This window comes from Bubalus kerabau, chromosome 1, assembly GCF_029407905.1.
Source record: "Bubalus kerabau isolate K-KA32 ecotype Philippines breed swamp buffalo chromosome 1, PCC_UOA_SB_1v2, whole genome shotgun sequence".
In the NCBI taxonomy this organism is placed as follows: domain Eukaryota; kingdom Metazoa; phylum Chordata; class Mammalia; order Artiodactyla; family Bovidae; genus Bubalus; species Bubalus kerabau.
In genome coordinates, this window is record NC_073624.1 from 17325411 (window position 1) to 17345239 (window position 19829).

The 19829-nt window shown below is 40.0% G+C and overlaps 1 protein-coding gene across 1 annotated transcript in view; it reads left to right on the forward strand.

Moving 5' to 3' along the window:
• The window catches only part of LOC129657974 (antigen WC1.1-like), a 66711-nt gene that overhangs the window by 20031 nt on the left and 26851 nt on the right, over positions 1 to 19829 (forward strand). Inside the window, exons 3-6 of the mRNA XM_055589207.1 lie at positions 10218 to 10526; positions 10617 to 10934; positions 18938 to 19030; positions 19133 to 19447. Of these exons, the coding sequence (XP_055445182.1) occupies positions 10218 to 10526; positions 10617 to 10934; positions 18938 to 19030; positions 19133 to 19447 (1035 nt within the window). The remainder of the gene's footprint in view (positions 1 to 10217; positions 10527 to 10616; positions 10935 to 18937; positions 19031 to 19132; positions 19448 to 19829) is intronic.

The window sequence follows — 19829 nt, forward strand, 5'->3', positions numbered from 1 at the left end:
GTTATTTTATTCTTTTTTTTCTTTAAACTTTACATAATTGTATTAGTTTTGCCAAATATCAAAATGAATCCACCACAGGTATACATGTGTTCCCCATCCTGAACCCTCCACCCTCCTCCCTCCCCATACCATCCCTCTGGGTTGTCCCAGTGCACCAGCCCCAAGCATCCAGTATCATTCATCGAACCTGGACTGGCGACTCGTTTCCTACATGATATTTTACATGTTTCAATGCCATTCTCCCAAATCTTCCCACCCTCTCCCTCTCCCACAGAGTCCATAAGACTGTTCTATACATCAGTGTCTCTTTTGCAGTCTCGTATACAGGGTTATTGCTACCATCTTTCTAAATTCCATATATATGCGTTAGTATACTATATTGGTGTTTTTCTTTCTGGCTTACTTCACTCTGTATAATAGGCTCCAGTTTCATCCACCTCATTAGAGCTGATTCAAATGTATTCTTTTTAATGGCTGAGTAATACTCCATTGTGTATATGTACCACAGCTTTCTTATCCATTCATCTGCTGATGGACATCTAGGTTGCTTCCATGTCCTGGCTATTATAAACAGTGCTGCGATGAACACTGGGGTACACGTGTCTCTTTCCCTTCTGGTTACCTCAGTGTGTATGCCCAGCAGTGGGATTGCTGATCATAAGGCAGTTCTATTTCCAGTTTTTAAAGGAATCTCCACACTGTTCTCCATAGTGGCTGTACTAGTTTGCATTCCCAACAGCAGTGTAAGAGGGTTCCCTTTTCTCCACACCCTCTCCAGCATTTATTATTTGTAGACTTTTGGATCGCAGCCATTCTGACTGGTGTGAAATGGTACCTCATAGTGGTTTTGATTTGCATTTCTCTGATAATGAGTGATGTTGAGCATCTTTTCATGTGTTTGTTAGCCATCTGTATGTCTTCTTTGGAGAAATGTCTATTTAGTTCTTTGGCCCATTTTTGGATTGGGTCATTTATTTTTCTGGAGTTGAGCTGTAGGAGTTGCTTGTATATTTTTGAGATTAGTTGTTTGTCAGTTGCTTCATTTGCTATTATTTTCTCCCATTCTGAAGGCTGTCTTTTCACCTTGCTAATAGTTTCCTTTGATGTGCAGAAGCTTTTAAGGTTAATTAGGTCCCATTTGTTTATTTTTGCTTTTATTTCCAATATTCTTGGAGGTGGATCATAGAGGATCCTGCTGTGATGTATGTCAGAGAGTGTTTTGCCTATGTTCTCCTCTAGGAGTTTTACAGTTTCTGGTCTTACGTTGAGATCTTTAATCCATTTTGAGTTTATTTTTGTGTATGGTGTTAGAAAGTGTTCTAGTTTCGTTCTTTTACAGGTGGTTGACCAGATTTTCCAGCACCACTTGTTAAAGTGATTGTCTTTAATCCATTGTATATTCTTGCCTCCTTTGTCAAAGATAAGGTGTCCATATGTGCGTGGATTTATCTCTGGGCTTTCTATTTTGTTCCATTGATCTATATTTCTGTCTTTGTGCCACTACCATACTGTCTTGATAACTGTGGCTTTGTAGTAGAGCCTGAAGTCAGGTAGGTTGATTCCTCCAGTTCCATTCTTCTTTCTCAAGATCGCTTTGGCTATTCAAGGTTTTTTTGTATTTCCATACAAATTGTGAAATTATTTGTTCTAGCTCTGTGAAGAATTCTGTTGGTAGTTTGATAGGGATTGCATTGAATCTATAAATTGCTTTGGGTAGTATACTCATTTTCACTATATTGATTCTTCCAATCCATGAACATGGCATATTTCTCCATCTATTAGTGTCCTCTTTGATTTCTTTCACCAGTGTTTTATAGTTTTCTATATATAGGTTTTTAGTTTCTTTAGGTAGATATATTCCTAAGTATTTTATTATTTCCATTGCAATGGTGAATGGAATTGTTTCCTTAATTTCTCTTTCTGTTTTCTCATTATTAGTGTATAGGAATGCAAGGGATTTCTGTGTGTTGATTTTATATCCTGCTACTTTACTATAATCATTGATTAGTTCTAGTAATTTTCTGGTGGAGTCTTTAGGGTTTTCTATGTAGAGGATCATGTCATCTGCAAATAGTGAGAGTTTTACTTCTTCTTTTCCAATTTGGATTCCTTTTATTTCTGTTTCTGCTCTGATTGCTGTGGCCAAAACTTCCAAAACTATGTTGAATAGTAATGGTGAAAGTGGGCACCCTTGTCTTGTTCCTGACTTTAGAGGAAATGCTTTCAATTTTTCACCATTGAGGATAATGTTTGCTGTGGGTTTGTCATATATAGCTTTTATTATGTTGAGGTATGTTCCTTCTATTCCTGCTTTCTGGAGAGTTTTTATCATAAATGGATGTTGAATTTTGTCAAAGGCTTTCTCTGCATCTATTGAGATAATCATATGGTTTTTATTTGTCAATTTGTTAATGTGGTGTATTACATTGATTAATTTGTGGATATTGAAGAATCCTTGCACCCCTGGGATAAAGCCCACTTGGTCATGGTGTATGATCTTTTTAATGTGTTGTTGGATTCTGATTGCTAGAATTTTGTTAAGGATCTTTGCATCTATGTTCATCAGTGATATTGGCCTGTAGTTTTCTTTTTTTGTGGGATCTTTGTCAGGTTTTGGTATTAGGGTAATGGTGGCCTCATAGAATGAGTTTGGAAGTTTACCTTCCTCTGCAATTTTCTGGAAGAGTTTGAGCAGGATAGGTGTTAGCTCTTCTCTAAATTTTTGGTAGAATTCAGCTGTGAAGCCGTCTGGACCTGGGCTTTTGTTTGCTGGAAGATTTTTGATTACAGTTTCAATTTCCGTGTTTGTGATGGGTCTGTTAAGATTTTCTATTTCTTCCTGGTCGAGTTTTGGAAAGTTGTACTTTTCTAAGAATTTGTCCATTTCTTCCACGTTGTCCATTTTATTGGCATATAATTGTTGATAGTAGTCTCTTATGATCCTTTGTATTTCTGTGTTGTCTGTTGTGATCTCTCCATTTTCATTTCTAATTTTATTGATTTGATTTTTCTCCCTTTGTTTCTTGATGAGTCTGGCTAATGGTTTGTCAATTTTATTTATCCTTTCAAAGAACCAGCTTTTGGCTTTCTTGATTTTTGCTATGGTCTCTTTTGTTTCTTTTGCATTTATTTCTGCTCTAATTTTTAAGATTTCTTTCCTTCTACTAACCCTGGGGTTCTTCATTTCTTCCTTTTCTAGTTGCTTTAGGTGTAGAGTTAGGTTATTTATTTGACTTTTTTCTTGTTTCTTGAGGTGTGCCTATATTGCTATGAACTTCCCCCTTAGGACTGCTTTTACCGTGTCCCACAGGTTTTGGGTTGTTGTGTTTTCATTTTCATTCGCTTCTATGCAAATTTTTATTTCTTTTTTGATTTCTTCTGTGATTTGTTGGTTATTCAGCAGCGTGTTGTTCAGCCTCCATATGTTGGAGTTTTTAATAGTTTTTCTCCTGTAATCGAGATCTAATCTTACTGCATTGTGGTCAGAAAAGATACTTGGAATGATTTCTATTTTTTTGTATTTACCAAGGCTAGCTTTATGGGCCAGGATGCGATCTATCCTGGAGAAGGTTCCATGTGCGCTTGAGAAAAAGGTGAAATTCATTGTTTTGGGATGAAATGTCCTATAGATATCAATTAGGTCTAACTGGTCTATTGTATCATTTAAAGTTTGTGTTTCCTTGTTAATTTCCTGTTTAGTTGATCTATCCATAGGTGTGAATGGGGTATTAAAGTCTCCCACTATTATTGTGTTATTGTTAATTTCTTCTTTCATACTTATTAGCATTTGTCTTACATACTGCAGTGCTCCTGTTTTGGGTGCATATATATTTATAATTGTTATATCTTCTTCTTGGATTGATCCTTTGATCATTATGTTGTGACCATCTTTGTCTCTTTTCACAGCCTTTGTTTTAAAGTCTATTTTATCTGATATGAGTATTGCTACTCCTGCTTTCTTTTGGTCCCTATTTGCATGGAAAATCTTTTTCCAGCCCTTCACTTTCAGTCTGTATGTGTCCCCTGTTTTGAGGTGGGTCTCTTGTAGACAACATATGTAGGGGTCTTGTTTTTGTATCCATTCAGCCAGTCTTTGTCTTTTGGTTGGGGCATTCAACCCATTTACGTTTAAGGTAATTACTGATAAGTATGATCCCGTTGCCATTTACTTTATTGTTTTGGGTTCGAATTTATACACCGTTTTTGTGTTTCCTGTCTAGAGAATATCCTTTAGTATTTGTTGGAGAGCTGGTTTGGTGGTGCAGAATTCTCTCAGCTTTTCCTTGTCTGAAAAGCTTTTGATTTCTCCTTCATACTTGAATGAGATCCTTGCTGGGTACAATAATCTGGGCTGTAGGTTATTTTCTTTCATCATTTTAAGTATGTCTTGCCATTCCCTCCTGGCTTGAAGACTTTCTATTGAAAGATCAGCTGTTATCCTTATGGGTATTCCCTTGTGTGTTATTTGTTGTTTTTCCCTTGCTGCTTTTAATATTTGTTCTTTGTGTTTGATCTTTGTTAATTTGATTACTATGTGTCTTGTGGTGTTTCGCCTTGGGTTTATCCTGTTTGGGACTCTCTGGGTTTCTTGGACTTGGGTGATTATTTCCTTCCCCATTTTAGGGAAGTTTTCAACTATTATCTCCTCAAGTATTTTCTCATGGTCTTTCTTGTTGTCTTCTTCTTCTGGGACCCCTATGATTCGAATGTTGTAGCGTTTAATATTGTCCTGGAGGTCTCTGAGATTGTCCTCATTTCTTTTAATTCGTTTTTCTTTTATCCTCTCTGATTCATTTATTTCTACCATTCTATCTTCTAATTCACTAATCCTATCTTCTGCCTCTGTTATTCTACTATTTGTTGCCACCAGAGTGTTTTTAATTTCACTTATTGCATTATTCATTATATATTGACTCTTTTTTATTTCTTCTAGGTCCTTATTAAACCTTTCTTGCATCTTCTCAATCCTTGTCTCCAGGCTATTTATCTGTGATTCCATTTTGCTTTCAAGATTTTGGATCAATTTCACTATCATTATTTGGAATTCTTTATCAGGTAGATTCCCTATCTCTTCCTCTTTTGTTTGGTTTGGTGGGCATTTATCTTGTTCCTTTATCTGCTGGGTATTCCTCTGTCTCTTCATCTTGTTTAAATTGCTGAGTTTGGGGTGTCCTTTCTGTATTCTGGCAGTTTGTGGAGTTCTCTTTATTGTGGCGTTTCCTCACTGTGTGTGGGTTTATACAGGTGGTTTGACAAGGTTTCCTGGTTAGGGAAGCTTGTGTCGGTGTTCTGGTGGGTGGAGCTGTATTTCTTCTCTCTGGAGTGCAATGAAATGTCCAGTAATGAGTTATGAGATGTCTATGGTTCTGGGGTGACTTTGGGCAGCCTGTATCTTGAAGCTCAGGGCTGTGTTCCTTTGTTGCTGGAGAATTTGCTTGGTATGTCTTGCCCTGGAACTTGTTGGCCCTTGTGTGGTGCTTGGTTTCAGTGTTGGTATGGAGGCGTTTGATGAGCTCCTGTCAATGAATGTTCCTTGGAGTCAGGAGTTCCCTGGAATCAGGGTTTGGACTTAAGCCTCCTGCTTCCAGTTATTGGTCTTATTTTTACAGTAGTTTCCAAACTTCTCCTTCTATACAGCACCATTGATAAAACATCTACGTTAAAGATGAAAAGTTTCTCTACTGTGAGGGTCACTCAGAGAGTTCGCAGCATTACATGGAGAAGAGAAGAGGGAGGAGGGAGTTAGAGGTGACCCAAATGAGATGAGGTGGAATCAATAGTGGAAAGAGTGGGCTAGTCAGTAGTCACTTCCTTATGTGCACTCCACAACTGGGCCACTCAGAGATGTTCACAGAGTTATACAGAGAAGAGAAGAAGGAGGAAGGAGACAGAGGTGGCCAGAAGGATAAAAGTGGGGAATGAAAAGGAGGGAGACAGATCCAGCCAGTAATCAGTTCCCTAAGTGTTCTCCACCGTCTGGAACACAGAGAAATTCACAGAGTTGGGTAGGGTAGAGAGGGGTTAGGGAGGAGACACAGGTGACCTGGTGGAGAAAAAGGAGAGTCCAAAGGGAGAGAGAGCAGTCAAGCCAGTAATCTCGCTCCCTAGTGAAAAATGGGTCCTGAAGATTGGGTTCTTAAAGGTACAAAATTGGTAACAAATACATAAAAGCAAAAATTAAAAATCTAGAGTAGAGTTTTGAATTTCAAAAATACGATGTTAAAGAAAAGAAGAAGGAAAAGAAAGAGAAAAAAACGAACAAAGAAAAACAAACAAGGTCACGAAAATTATAAAGAAAATACAGGTACAAAATTGATAACTAATACCAAAAAGCAAAAATTAAAAATCTAGAGTAGAGTTTGTAATTTCAAAAATACAATGTTAAAAAAAGGAAGAAGAAAAATAAAGAGAGAAAACAAAAATCAAACAAAAACAAACAATGTCTCAAAAGTTATAAAGAAAATACAGGTACAAAATTGATATCAAATATCAAAAAGCATAAATTAAAAATCTAGAGTACAGTTTGGAATTTCAGATATACAATGTTATTTAAAAGAAGAGAAAGAAACAGAGGAAAAAAAAAGTCACAGAAATTATAAAAAAAACTATAGGTACAAAATTGAAAACATATACCAAAAAGCTAAAATTAAAAATCTAGAGTAGAGTTTGGAATTTCAAAAATACAATTGTTAAAGAAAAGAAGGAAAAAAAAAAAGGTCAAAAAATTATAAAATATATATATTAAGTTTGCTGAAGAAGAAAAAAATAGGGTCTTTTTTTTTTGCAAAGTAATAGGTTATAAAAGTGAAAATTATAGGAACAATAGAGGACTTAAAATTTTTTTTTAATTAAAAAAAAAAGATAGAATGATTGTAAAAATAGTAAAAATATATCTAGGACTTTCTCTGGTTTTGTTGTGAGTATTGAGGGTTCAGTTCATTTTTGGCTAGTTCCTTGGTCCGACTTATATTTCTCAAGGTCTATAGGCCCCTTCCTATGTAGTCCATAGTAACCACAGGGTTTTAATCTATTGCCTGTAGCTTCCCAGGCGTTTCCCTCTGTTATAACTTCTTCTGTTTGCCGCTCTCTTCATTGTTGGTTTCTGCCCTGACACAAAGGGGACGGTGGAGGACACTTTTTTTTTTTTTTTTTTAGGCTCACTTGTTCAGTCGCGCTGAGGGGAGGTAGGGAGGGATGCTGCAAACAAATAACACTGGCGTGTGCTCGCAGTGCCTCAGCCACACTGGGTCTGCCCCCACTCATGGCACATGTAGCCTCCCTGCCCACACTGCTCGGGCTCTAGGTTGTTCCGCCAGGAACAATCCGAGGCCAGCCCTGGGCTGCATGTACCTCCCAGGTCCAAGCCGCTCAGGTTCAGGCACTCGGGTAGTCCTCAGAGGCGCAGACTCAGTTGGGCCTGCGTTTTGTGCTCTTCCCAGGTCCAAGCAGCTCAGGTGATGAGGTGTTTGGCGAGTGCCAATGCTGCGACTTATCGCCTCCCCGCCACTTGGTTATCTGGGTGTAAAACCGGCGCACCTCACCTTCTCAGGCAGATGTTGACCGTCCAGACCCCCAAGAAGTTTTAGTTAGCAAAGAAGCCTGCTTACAGTTTTATAGATAATGTCTCTCTGGGGCTGCGATTGCCCCCTTCCGGCTCTGGCTGCCTGTCACCGGAGGGGGAAGGTCTGCAGCCGGCTATCTCTGTTCAGTCCTTTGTTCCGTGCGCAGGCCTGGCAGTGTCTTAGGTTAGGGCTGGCTTTTCGTGTGGTAGATATCCCACAGTCTGGTTTGCTAGCCCAAACTATCTTGCTCAGATAGCGCTCAGGGCATTCAGGCCAGACTCTTACTCTAAGTGATGCAGCCCACGCCGCTGCTCCCTGCCCAGCCCCCACTTGCTAATGGCGTGTGTAGGCGTCTGCACTGCTTCTCCGCTGGGGGAGTTACCGTAGGGCTCACAATCTGTGAGTTTTAATTATTTATTTATTTTTTCTCCCTGTTATGTTGCCCTCGGTGCTTCCAAAGCTCAGCGCAGATTCGGTAGTGAGAAGGTTTCCTGGTGTTTGGAAACTTCTCTCTTTTTAAGACTCCCTTCCCGGGACGGAACTCCATTCCTCCCTCTTTTGTCTCTTTTTTTTGTCTTTTATATTTTTTCCTACCTCCTTTCGAAGAGTTGGGTTGCTTTTCTGGGTGCCTGATGTCCTCTGCTGGCATTCAGAAGTTGTTTTGTGGAATTTACTCGACGTTTAAATGCTCTTTTGATGAATTTGTGGGGGAGAAAGTGTTCTCCCCGTCCTACTCCTCTGCCATCTTGGCTCCTCCCTTTTTTCAGTTCAGTTATTGTATTCTTGAGTTTCAGCAATTCTGTCTGGTTTCTTCTTATGTTTTCTGTTTTTTAGTATATGTGCTGCTGAAGTGAGCACTGTGTTTTCTATTTTTTAATTAAACTTTGCCATTTGTTCATGTACTTTTCCAGATGGTGTTCAGTTGTCTGTTTCTGTTCTATTGTAGCCATTGAGTTTGAACCAATTATTTTGAATTTTTTCTCAAGCAGTTCATAAATCTTTATTTCTTCAAAGTAGTTGCTGGAGTTTTATTGGTTTCCTTAAGTGGCATCTTATTTTGCAGATTCTTCATGATCTGTGTAGTCCTGCATTGGTGAGTGTGCATTTGAAGGAGCAGACACTTCTTGCCGAATTTCAACAAATAAAGATTTGTTGAAATCTGATTTCAACCAATAAAGATCTACTGCCTTGTCCTTGAACTGATAGGACTGCCCTTGGTCTTGTGGTCCAGCAAAGCTGGAGTCAGGTTATGTGGCTGCTTCTGGGGCTGCTGTTGTGTCTTGTCAGTGGCCCTGTTGGCAGGTACATGGATGAGTGTTGCTTCCTCTGGGTGCTGAGGTGGGCAGGATTGCTTCCCTAGTGTAGTAGAGTGAGACTGAGCCTAGGTTGCAGGGTGCACTAGAATCTGCACTCATACTCATGTCCACAGTTGACAGTCCTGTTGTCAGGGATGCCAAATGGTGTGACTCCTTCTGGATGTCTGGGCAGACAGGACTGCCCAGGACCATGGTGGTGCAGGGTTGGTGCCACATCAGGGAGCAGTTTCTGAGTCAGTTCTGTCTGAAGTTGGCAGGCATGTTGCTGGGGGCATACTGTTTCTGTGGGAGAATGAGGGTTGGGGACCCTCCTTTTTTTATCATCTCACTGATGTCAGATATGAATACAGAATTAGCATGATGATAGAATTAAAATAAATTAATATCACTCTTTATGGTTCTTTATGATTTCTGTTTCAGAAGAAAAGTCTGTAGTAGGAACTCTTTGGCAAATTCACTGTTTTATAAATTTCCATTCAGAACTCATTCTCTCCCAGGTTTGTTGACAAATACCAAGTTTTCAGGAGAAATGTCTAAGACTATCCCTTCTCTCTCCTGTGACTTTCTGAGCTTACTTAACAGAACAGACTCATCTTTTTTCCCATTTAGGTAATCTAAGAAATTCTTGGAATATTTTGTCATCAAAAATTATCAGAAAAATAAAATTTGGTACATTAAAAATGAATTAGTTATTATGTCAGTATTTCTTCTCTTGAGCCATTATCTGTCTACAGGTTGGCATGCACTAATGGAACCAGCCTATATGATTTTCTCTACACCACGCCACTTGAGGAGTGGCACATGGGAGAAAAAACTGATTATATTAGTAGCAGAAAGTCTCAGAAAAGCTTTCTAACTTTGTCCAGACGATAGATCTCTACACTCTCAGCCATTTTGCTCTGGTTTGATTCTGTTCTTCATGTCTCTATACTCAAGTTTGAGTACCACACATTACACATTATTTTCTTGGACTCTGTAGATCCCAGGCTCCTAAATGAGAAACTTCTCTAACCAAAATAAAATATATGTACCTGGCATTCAACCAGACAGATGATCTGTCTTGGTCCCTGTAGTTTCCTGGACCTCAGATAAGGAATTCACATTTCTAACCAACCTCAAAGTATACCTTGCTGGGATCCAGTCATTCAAAACTGACCCTGCTTCTGGGTTTCTCTTTAGAAACTTGGTCATGAAAATGCAACTCTGACACTAACTGTTAAATTCTCAGTTCGTGCTCAGCTCCTGGAAAGTTTTCACACCATTGCCTGTGGCATAGTGTTTTCAATTTGCAAGCAAGGAAAATGAATGCTCACTGTATTTGTCGTTATTTTTATCTTAGGATCTGTGCGTCTGTTTGGAGGGGATAGACCCTGCTCAGGGCGTGTAGAAGTACATTCTGGAAAAGCCTGGATCCCACTATCTGATGGGAATTTCACACTCCCCACTGCCCAGGTCATCTGTGCAGAGCTGGGATGCGGCAAGGTTGCATCTGTCCTGAAACACATGCCCTTCAGAGAGTCTGATGGCCAGGTCTGGGATGAGGAGTTCAGGTGTGAGGGGGAGGAGCCTGAGCTCCGGGTCTGCCCCAGAGTGCCCTGTCCAGGGGGCACGTGTCACCACAGTGGAGCTGCTCAGGTTGCCTGTTCAGGTGAGATGTAGATCAGGACTAACCTCCCTGCACTCTTGTTGGGGTAAGAAAATCATGAGATTTTGCTGAAATCCTGTCTTCTTCTACCAGCGTACTCAGAAATCCGGCTCATGACAAACGGCTCCTCTCAGTGTGAGGGGCAGGTGGAGATGAACATTTCTGGACGATGGAGAGTGCTCTGTGCCTCCCACTGGAGTCTGGCCAATGCCAATGTTGTCTGTCGTCAGCTTGGTTGTGGAGTCTCCATCTCCACCCCCAGAGGACCACACTTGGAGGGCAGAGATGACCAGATCTCAACAGTCCGATTTCACTGTTTGGGGGCTGAGTCTTTCCTGTGGAGTTGCCCTGTGACTTCCCTGGGTGGTTCTGACTGTTCTCATGGCAACACGGCTTCTGTGATCTGCTCAGGTAAGAGATAGGGAAGGGCTGTTGGTACTCAGGATGCTTCTGGAGTGATATGTCTCCAAGAGCAGGGAGGGAGGGAAAACTGACTTCAAACGTTAGATATTTCATGACGAAATATGGGATTTGTCATTATTCATTCATGTTTCAAATCAGGGCAAGAAGCATAAAGGAGAATACATATTTTAAGTAAACATAGCTATATAACTATAATGATAGTGAACAATATATAAGCAAAAAGGGTATACCTCAGTCAGGGATTTTTCTTCACTGAACCATGTGAGAATTTCTATGCCCATCAGTTTCCTTTACCCGATAACCTCAGCATGTATTTCTTAAGACATCATTCAAAATCAGGAAATTTCAATTTCACACATTATTAACAATTTTGAAATACATCTGAACTTGAAATTGTTTTGTTTTGAAGTTATAGTAGAAAGGTTTAACTACAAATTCAGTATTTTTAATAAATCAGAATTATTCAGATTTTCTATTCATCCATACGTCATTTCAAATGGAACTATTCAAGGAATTTCTCTACTTCAGCTAATTGTGTAAAAGTCTTGGCAAAGAGGGAGTGATGTCAGCATCATGGTGGTTTGCTTCCTTTCTATTTGCTTCTCTTTTTAACAACTAATTAACCATACATCCATGATTAAAAGTGCCTCTGTGAAAGTTGTGGGATCCATAACTTATATCAGAGGACCAGGAAGATGGCCACTCACCTGGGCATCCAGTAATAGGCGGGTAGACAGTGGTACAGACTGGAGCCAGCAGGAGCTAGTGAAGCTGTCCCAGCCCCCTGGGCCATGGTCAGGGAAAACATGGAGAAACATGGTGAGTGCTCATTTGGTCAGATACCTATAGAAATTGTTAGAAGTCCAGGATTCCTGAAGGGAGAGTTCATTACTCTGTTGGAGCCAAAAAAGTTAAGTTTGAATTATTGGGGAGGATTAAAGGATTTTGCCAGTGCTGCTCCTTACCCCAAGGTGACACAGCATAAATTTGAACTAGCTGGTTGGGCCTCTCTCATGGGTGAAAAGGAAAGCAATGAGCTAGTGCCCACTTGATATTGCAGGGGAAACCAATTTCTTTCCAGAAGCACCCAGAGTTCTAGGGCTGAACCTCCATGACTGAGGCGAGAGAGGAAATATGAAAGATCATTAAAAATGTCAAAGAGTGTAAAAGGGATGCAATTCCTGTGACTACACTCAGGGCTTCAGCAGGAAGCCCATCCATAAGCCTCTGGGAGAATGTCACCAGAAGATCTCTCTCCCTGGGCCTGTAGGTACTCCAAGTCCCTGAGGGTACTAAATCTTTAGTAAATCATCTTTACTACCACCCTTCTGACAGCTGCTTTTGTGTGTTTCCAAGTGTGGAGATGAAAGCAAACTCCAGTAAATGGAGTTTAGAAAGATGGTAACAATAACCCTGTGTACGAGACAGCAAAAGAGACACTGATGTATAGAAGTCTTATGGACTCTGTGGGAGAGGGAGAGGGTGGGAAGATTTGGGAGAATGGCATTGAAACATGTAAAATATCATGTATGAAATGAGTTGCCAGTCCAGGTTCGATGCACGATACTGGATGCTTGGGGCTGGTGCACTGGGACGACCCAGAGGGATGGAATGGGGAGGGGGGAGGGAGGAGGGAGGAGGGTTCAGGATGGGGAACACATGTAAACCTGTGGCGGATTCATTTTGATATTTGGCAAATCTAATGCAGTTATGTAAAGTTTAAAAATAAAATAAAATTAAAAAAAAAAAAAAAGAAAAACACGGTAAGAAAAAAAATAAAATAAAAAAAAAAATAAAAAAATAAAATCTGTTTAAGACCTAAAAAAAAAAAAAAAAAAAAAAAACAGACTAGGGTCTATGGGCAGGGAGGTAACCACAGGCTTGAGCTGTAGCTCAACATTCTGCAAAACAGAAGAGAGGTTTTCAGCAGCCTGTTGAGTTTTATGGACCAAAGAAGACATAAAAGCTTAAGGTATTTTCTATAAGATGAAGCAAGGAATGTAGAGTGAGTCTATATAAGGTCAGAGAAGAGTATATACCACCTGAAGGTAATCAGTAAAAATTTAATGTGGTGTCTGCTACATCTAAGGCAAAAGCAGCAAAGCAAAATTTCAAGGAACTTGAAGAATTAAAGAAAGTAGTCATCACCAAAGAGTAACAGTAACTTTTCAAAACTGACAAAGACACATGTCAATGACATGGATCTTTGCAATCTAGCTTATAAAGAACCCAATTCAGCTGTTTTGAGGAAACTGAATGAGCTGTAAGAAAAGACAGAAAGGCAATTCAATGAAATAAGGGAAACAATAGATGAAAAAACAAGAAGTTTAATAAAGAGAAGTTATAAAAAGAACCAAACAGAAATTCTGGTGCTGAAGAGTTTAATGAATGAAATGGGGAAAAATGCAGCAAAGAGCATCTACGACAGAGTAGATCAAGTTAAAGATAGAATCAGTGGTTAAAAATGAGTAAAAAGGGAAGAATATATCCTATGTGACTTATGGGTCTATGCTAACATAAAAATGTCTAGGAGAAGAGAGGGAGAGGGTGGGGGAAATTGTATTTAAATGAATAATAGCTGTGAATTTTTCTAACTTGGGGAGAGGCTTGAAAATTCAAACTGATAAGACTAATAGGAAACCTTATAATCCTAATGCAAAAGACCTTTTCTCAGAAACATAATTCAACTGTAAAAACCAAAGACAAAGAATCATAAAAGTAGCAGAAAAAATGTTGAATAAAGTGAAATAACTAAATGATTATTTAGCATACTGTTTAAAATTTGAAACTCTGCTGGTCACATGCAGGACCAGCTAGTTCACATTGCTTAGGGTTGATGTGATTGCTTAGATTGATGACTAACATATAGTTCATCCATGTACACAGACTGTCTTCACTAATGACCAATGAAGCATAAACCAAAATAAGTGGTACTTCTTTATACTAGCAAAATCTAGGGGGAAATTGGGAAAATTCCATTTATTATAGTATAAAAACTATTAAATATGTAGGAAGAAACTTAAAATATCTAAAGGGCTTACATTGAAAGTCACAGAGCATCTAAAAAAATAAAAATGTATACTACGTTCATGGATTAGAAAACTTAATAGGCTGTCAATTCTCTTCAATTAATATACAAAATAAATCTAATCCTAATAAAAAGCCAAGCAATATTTTTGTAGAACTTTACAAGCAAATTCTAAATATTTATTTAAATGTGAAAGAAGTGAAATGGACAAAACAATTTTGAAAAATAAGGGCCAAAAAGAACTTCAAGTTTCCTACTGCATATCCACAGCAACATGGCCATTGAATAAGAATAGCTAAATAGATCAACAGAACACAATAAAGTTTAGTAACAGACCCAAATCCATGTATATGTTGAAATTGTACAAAGGCATAGAGATATTTCAAAGGGGAAAACATATTCTCTTCAAAAATGATCTGCTAATTGAATATCTTCATGGGAGGCGGGGATGAACCATGATCCTGATTTCACATCATAAGCGCCATTCCCCCCATCCTCACCCTGAAGAAAAATCCCAGTCCATCAGGGTAGCTCAAATAAATGGTTATTCCCATATAACATTTAATTATAAAACTGGTAGAAGAAAACATAAGAAAAATTATTATGATTGTGGAGTAGGCAAACATTTCCTAAGTCAGATAAGACATTAACCATTAAAAAATGAGATGTGATTTTCTTTTTTTTTTTAAATTATAAAATGTCTTTATTTCAATGACATAGTAACACTTCCGTTTGCCTCAAGTTTTGTTGAGGTTTTTGATCTTTTTTACACTCAATTATACCTTGTAACAATAATACGAAGTCATGTAAAAAATGAGATGTGATTTTCATTAAAATTAAAACTTTTTGATTTTTGAAAAAAAATTAAGAAAATAAAATGGCATTCAACTGATAGGGAAAAATTAATTGCAATACATAGTGAAAAGAAACTAAAAAGCTTCTTGATCAAAGTGAAAGAGGAGAGTGAAAAAGTTGGCTTAAAGCTCAACATTCAGAAAACGAAGATCATGGCGTCTGGTCCCATCACTTCATGGCAAATAGATGGGGAAACAGTGGAGACAGTGTCAGACTTTATTTTCTGGGGCTCCAAAATCACTGTAGTTGGTGATTGCAGCCATGAAATTAAAAGACGCTTACTCCTTGGAAGGAAAGTTATGACCAACCTAGACTGCATATTGAAAAGCAGAAACATTACTTTGCCAACAGAGGCCCGTCTAGTCAAGGCTACGGTTTTTCCAGTAGTCATGTATGGATGTGAGAGTTGGACGGTGAAGAAAGCTGAGCACTGAAGAACCGATGCTTTTGAACTGTGGTGTTGGAGAAGACTCGAGAGTCCCTTGGACTGCAAGGAGATCCAACCAGTCCATTCTAAAGGAGATCAGTCCTGGGTGTTCTTTGGAAGGAATGATGCTTAAGCTGAAACTCCAGTACTTTGGCCACCTCATGCCAAGAGTTGACTCATTGGAAAAGACTCTGATGCTGGGAGGGATTGGGGGCAGGAGGAGAAGGGGACAACAGAGGATAAGATGGCTGGATGACATCACTGACTCGATGGATGTGAGTTTGAGTGAACTCCGGGAGTTGGTGATGGACAGGGAGGCCTGGCATGCTGCAATTCATGGGGTTGCAAAGAGTCGGACACAAATGAGTGACTGAACTGAACTGATATCTAACAAAGGACTTGTAACAACAATAAGTGAAAAATTTATAACAGAAAAATAAGTAAAGAACTATCCAGTTTAAACATGGGCAAGATATTAAGAAAGACACTTTCCCAAAGATGATATATAAATGGCCAATAAGTAAATGAAAAGATACCAAATATCATTAGCTATTAAAGAAATTCAAATTAAAGTATGAGATATAAATTCACAAATTAGACTGGCTAGAATTAAGGAGACTGACAATTCCAAGTATGGAGAAGGTTATTGATCCATTAGAAATACATTGCTTATGATAAAGTAAGAGAAAACAACTCTTAGCAACTCTATGTTACCCAAAATTTCTGTTACCCAAGAGGGATGAAAAGATATGTCCACAAAAAATTTAGGCAGAAAAGTCAGACATGTTTATTTAAAGAGTAAGAAAGTACAAGCCACTCTAATTTTCTTTTTTTCTTTTTTTTAAATTTTATTTTATTTTTAAACTTTACAATATTGTATTAGTTTTGCCAAATATCAAAATGAATTTGCCACAGGTATACATGTGTTCCCCATCCTGAACCCTCTTCCCTCCTCCCTCCCCATACCCTCCCTCTGGGTCGTCCCAGTGCACCAGCCCCAAGCATCCAGGATCGTGCATCGAACCTGGACTGGCGACTTGTTTCATACATGATATTATACATGTTTCAATGCCATCTCCCAAATCTCCCCACCCTCTCCCTCTCCCACAGAGTCCATAAGACTGATTTATACATCAGTGTCTCTTTTGCTGTCTCATACACAGGGTTATTGTTACCATCTTTCTAAATTCCATATATATGCCTTAGTATACTGTATTGGTGTTTTTCTTTCTGGCTTACTTCACTCTGTATAATAGGCTCCAGTTTCATCCACCTCATTAGAACTGATTCAAATGTATTCTTTTTAATGGCTGAGTAATACTCCATTGTGTATATGTACCACATCTTTCTTATCCATTCATCTGCTGATGGGCATCTAGGTTGCTTCCATGTTCTAATTTTCTTTAATGAAAGAAAGGAAAATTTTCTTTGGCATAGTCATACAATGTAAGACTTTAACAATAGAAAGAATAAGCTACTCATAAATCCAACTACACAGAAAATCTCAAAGCATGCTAAATGAAAGAAGCCATCTAAAAGGGATTCCATATTGTATGATTTTATTAAATTCTCAAAAAATACAACTAATCTATTATGATAAAAGACAGATCAGTGTTTGCCTGGATCTGGGTTTGTGGGGCTTTTATTGGTTGCAAGAAGCACATAGGAACTTTGTGAATAATCCTATATATTCTGAATTTTAACTGTGGTAATGGTTATGCTGGCATAGGCAATTGTCAAACTTATGAAAACATACTCAAAATATGTGTATTTTAATGCATGAAAATTATACCTCACTACAGAAGGTTTTGGAGAAGGAAATGACAACCCACTCCAGTATTCTTGCCTGGGAAATCCCATGGATAGAGGAGACTGATGGGCTACAGCCCTTGAGGCTGCAAAAGAGTCAAACATGACTTAGCTACAAAACAAATAACAGGAGATTTTACTATTTGTCTTTTGTTTTTAGCTTAATTCCATTTTAGTAAAAACACACACACACACACACACACAAAAACATATTTTTAAATATTTTACCCTTTGAAAAAATTTTGGATCTCACTTTTTGTATAATATATGATCAGCCTTGGAAAATGACCTGTAAGTGCTTAGAATAAAGTGTATTCTCTAGTTTTGAGAGGTATGTTTGTTAAATCACCCCACTCAAATGTTCTAAATATTTAGTGACTGGCTTTGCTTGTTTTGCTCTATAGTTACTGAGACTGAAAAAAGGTGTTTCCGGTTACTGTTGCCGGGTAACAAAGTACTTCAAAATCTAGTCACTTACAGCAACCATTTTATTTTGCATAAATATCAACATATATTTTTCTTTCAGCCCCAATTGTATTTCCTCACTTCCTTTCAATCCTCATTGACAGCATTGCCCAAGCCCATCAGGCTTCTGCTAATAACCTCCTTCACCCCTTCTAGCTTCTGCCTGTTACTTTATTCCAAAAGCAATGCCATGTGTTTTAGGTGGCATCCCAAATTTGGGCCATTATGGATAAAGATGCTATGCATATGCATATACAAGTTATTCTGAAAACAAACACTTCAGTTGTCTTCAGTAAATACTTAAGCTAAGCTAAGTCGCTTCAGTCGTGTCCGACTCTGTGTGACCCCATAGACGGCAACCCACCAGGCTCCACCGTCCCTGGGATTCTCCAGGCAAGAAGACTGGAGTGGGTTGCCATTTCCTTCTCCAATGCAGGAAAGTGAAAAGTGAAAGTGAAGCCGCTCAGTCGTGTCCGACTCTTTGCGACCGCATGGACTGCAGCCTACCAGGCTCCTCCGTCCATGGGAGTTTCCAGGCAAAAGTACTGGAGTAGGGTGCCATTGCCTTCTCCAGTAAATACTTAGTAGTGTGGTAATTATAAGTGTTTGATTACTATTGCTGCATAACCAAATTTCCAACAAAACTTATCATCCTAAACCCCCTTTTTACTTTTGCTCACGTTTTCCTGGAGTTCGGGAAGGAATTTGGGAAGTGCTCTGATTTGTATTGTCTTGGAGTCTCATCAGGTTGTAGCCCAGTATCAGCTGGGGCTGATATCATCTGAGGACGCAACTGGGCTGGGGATCCAGGATGGTTCATGAGGACAAGCCTGGCAACTGGAAGGTCAGCTGGGTTGAACTGAGTGACCAGATACCTGCATATGACCGTCTCCACAGGATGAGAGTCTCAACAGAGCAGACTTGCCCTAAAAGCAAAAGTCCTCAGTGATTTCACAAGAGGCTGCATGCGTTTTCAGACCTAGTGCTGAAAGTCAAAGAACTTTACCTTAATTCCCTTCTGTTACTACAGAGTCGGGCATGACTGGGACGGCTTGGCATGCAGGCATGCATTGGAGAAGGAAATGGAAGCCCACTCCAGTATTCTTGCCTGGAGAATCCCAGGGACAGAGGAGCCTGGTGGGCTGCCGTCAGACATGACTGAAGTGACTTAGCAGCTGCAGCAGCAGCATTATTACTTACTGGGAATTCACAAAGGTTAGCAGAACTTCAAGGGAAGGAGACACATTCACTTTTCAGTGAATGTAACAGCAAAGATTATGTGCTGCTGTTCAGTCGCTCAGTCGTGTCCAATTCTTTTCTATCCCCTGGACTGCAGTACGCCAGGCTTCTCTATCCTTCACTATTTCCCGGTAACTCATGTCCCTCTGATCATTGCTATTTCTGCAGGAAACCAGACCCAGGTGCTGCCCCAGTGCAGCGACTCCCTTTCTGAACCAACAGGCTCTGCAGCCTCAGAGGACAGCGCCCCCTACTGCTCAGGTGAGGGTCCTACAGGACAGAAGACGCTTCTCATCTGCAGCCCCCCACCACTCCCACCCCTGCCTGGGTCACCGCCCCATTGTCCAATTTCTCTCTCTTCAGACAGCAGACAGCTCCGCCTGGTAGACGGGGGCGGTCCCTGCGCCGGGAGAGTGGAGATCCTTGACCAGGGCTCCTGGGGCACCATCTGTGATGACGGCTGGGATCTGGACGATGCCCACGTGGTGTGCAGGCAGCTGGGCTGTGGACAAGCCCTCAATGCCACGACGTCTGCTCACTTTGGGGCAGGATCAGGACCCATCTGGCTGGACGACCTGAACTGCACAGGAAAGGAGTCTCACTTGTGGAAGTGCCCTTCCCGGGGCTGGGGGCGGCACGACTGCAGACACAAGCAGGACGCGGGGGTCATCTGCTCAGGTGTGGGCTGCACACTGTCCGCAGGCAGGGGGAGGGGTGGGGCCCTGGAAGACAGGAGTCTGAGTCCTGAGGGATAGATGCTGAAAGGACCAGAGAAGAAGGCTTCCTCCCATGGAGCCTGTGTTTCCAGCAGACGTGAAGACTAAGTGCTTTTACTTCCTTCTGAAGCAGCTGAGAGTCTGGTCCTTTGTTCTCAGCAGTGTTTCCTGGTAGAGCCATTTCTTACGGTTTCCACATGAAAGCAGGGCTCTCCTTCAGTTCCCTGTGGTAGTACAGTCTGGTGATCCTGTTGACGTTGTAATGAAAGCACAGATTTACTCTGTTCAGTTCTATACCCTAGGAGTCTGACAAGGGTCTCCGTAGACCAACACCCCAGTGTCCA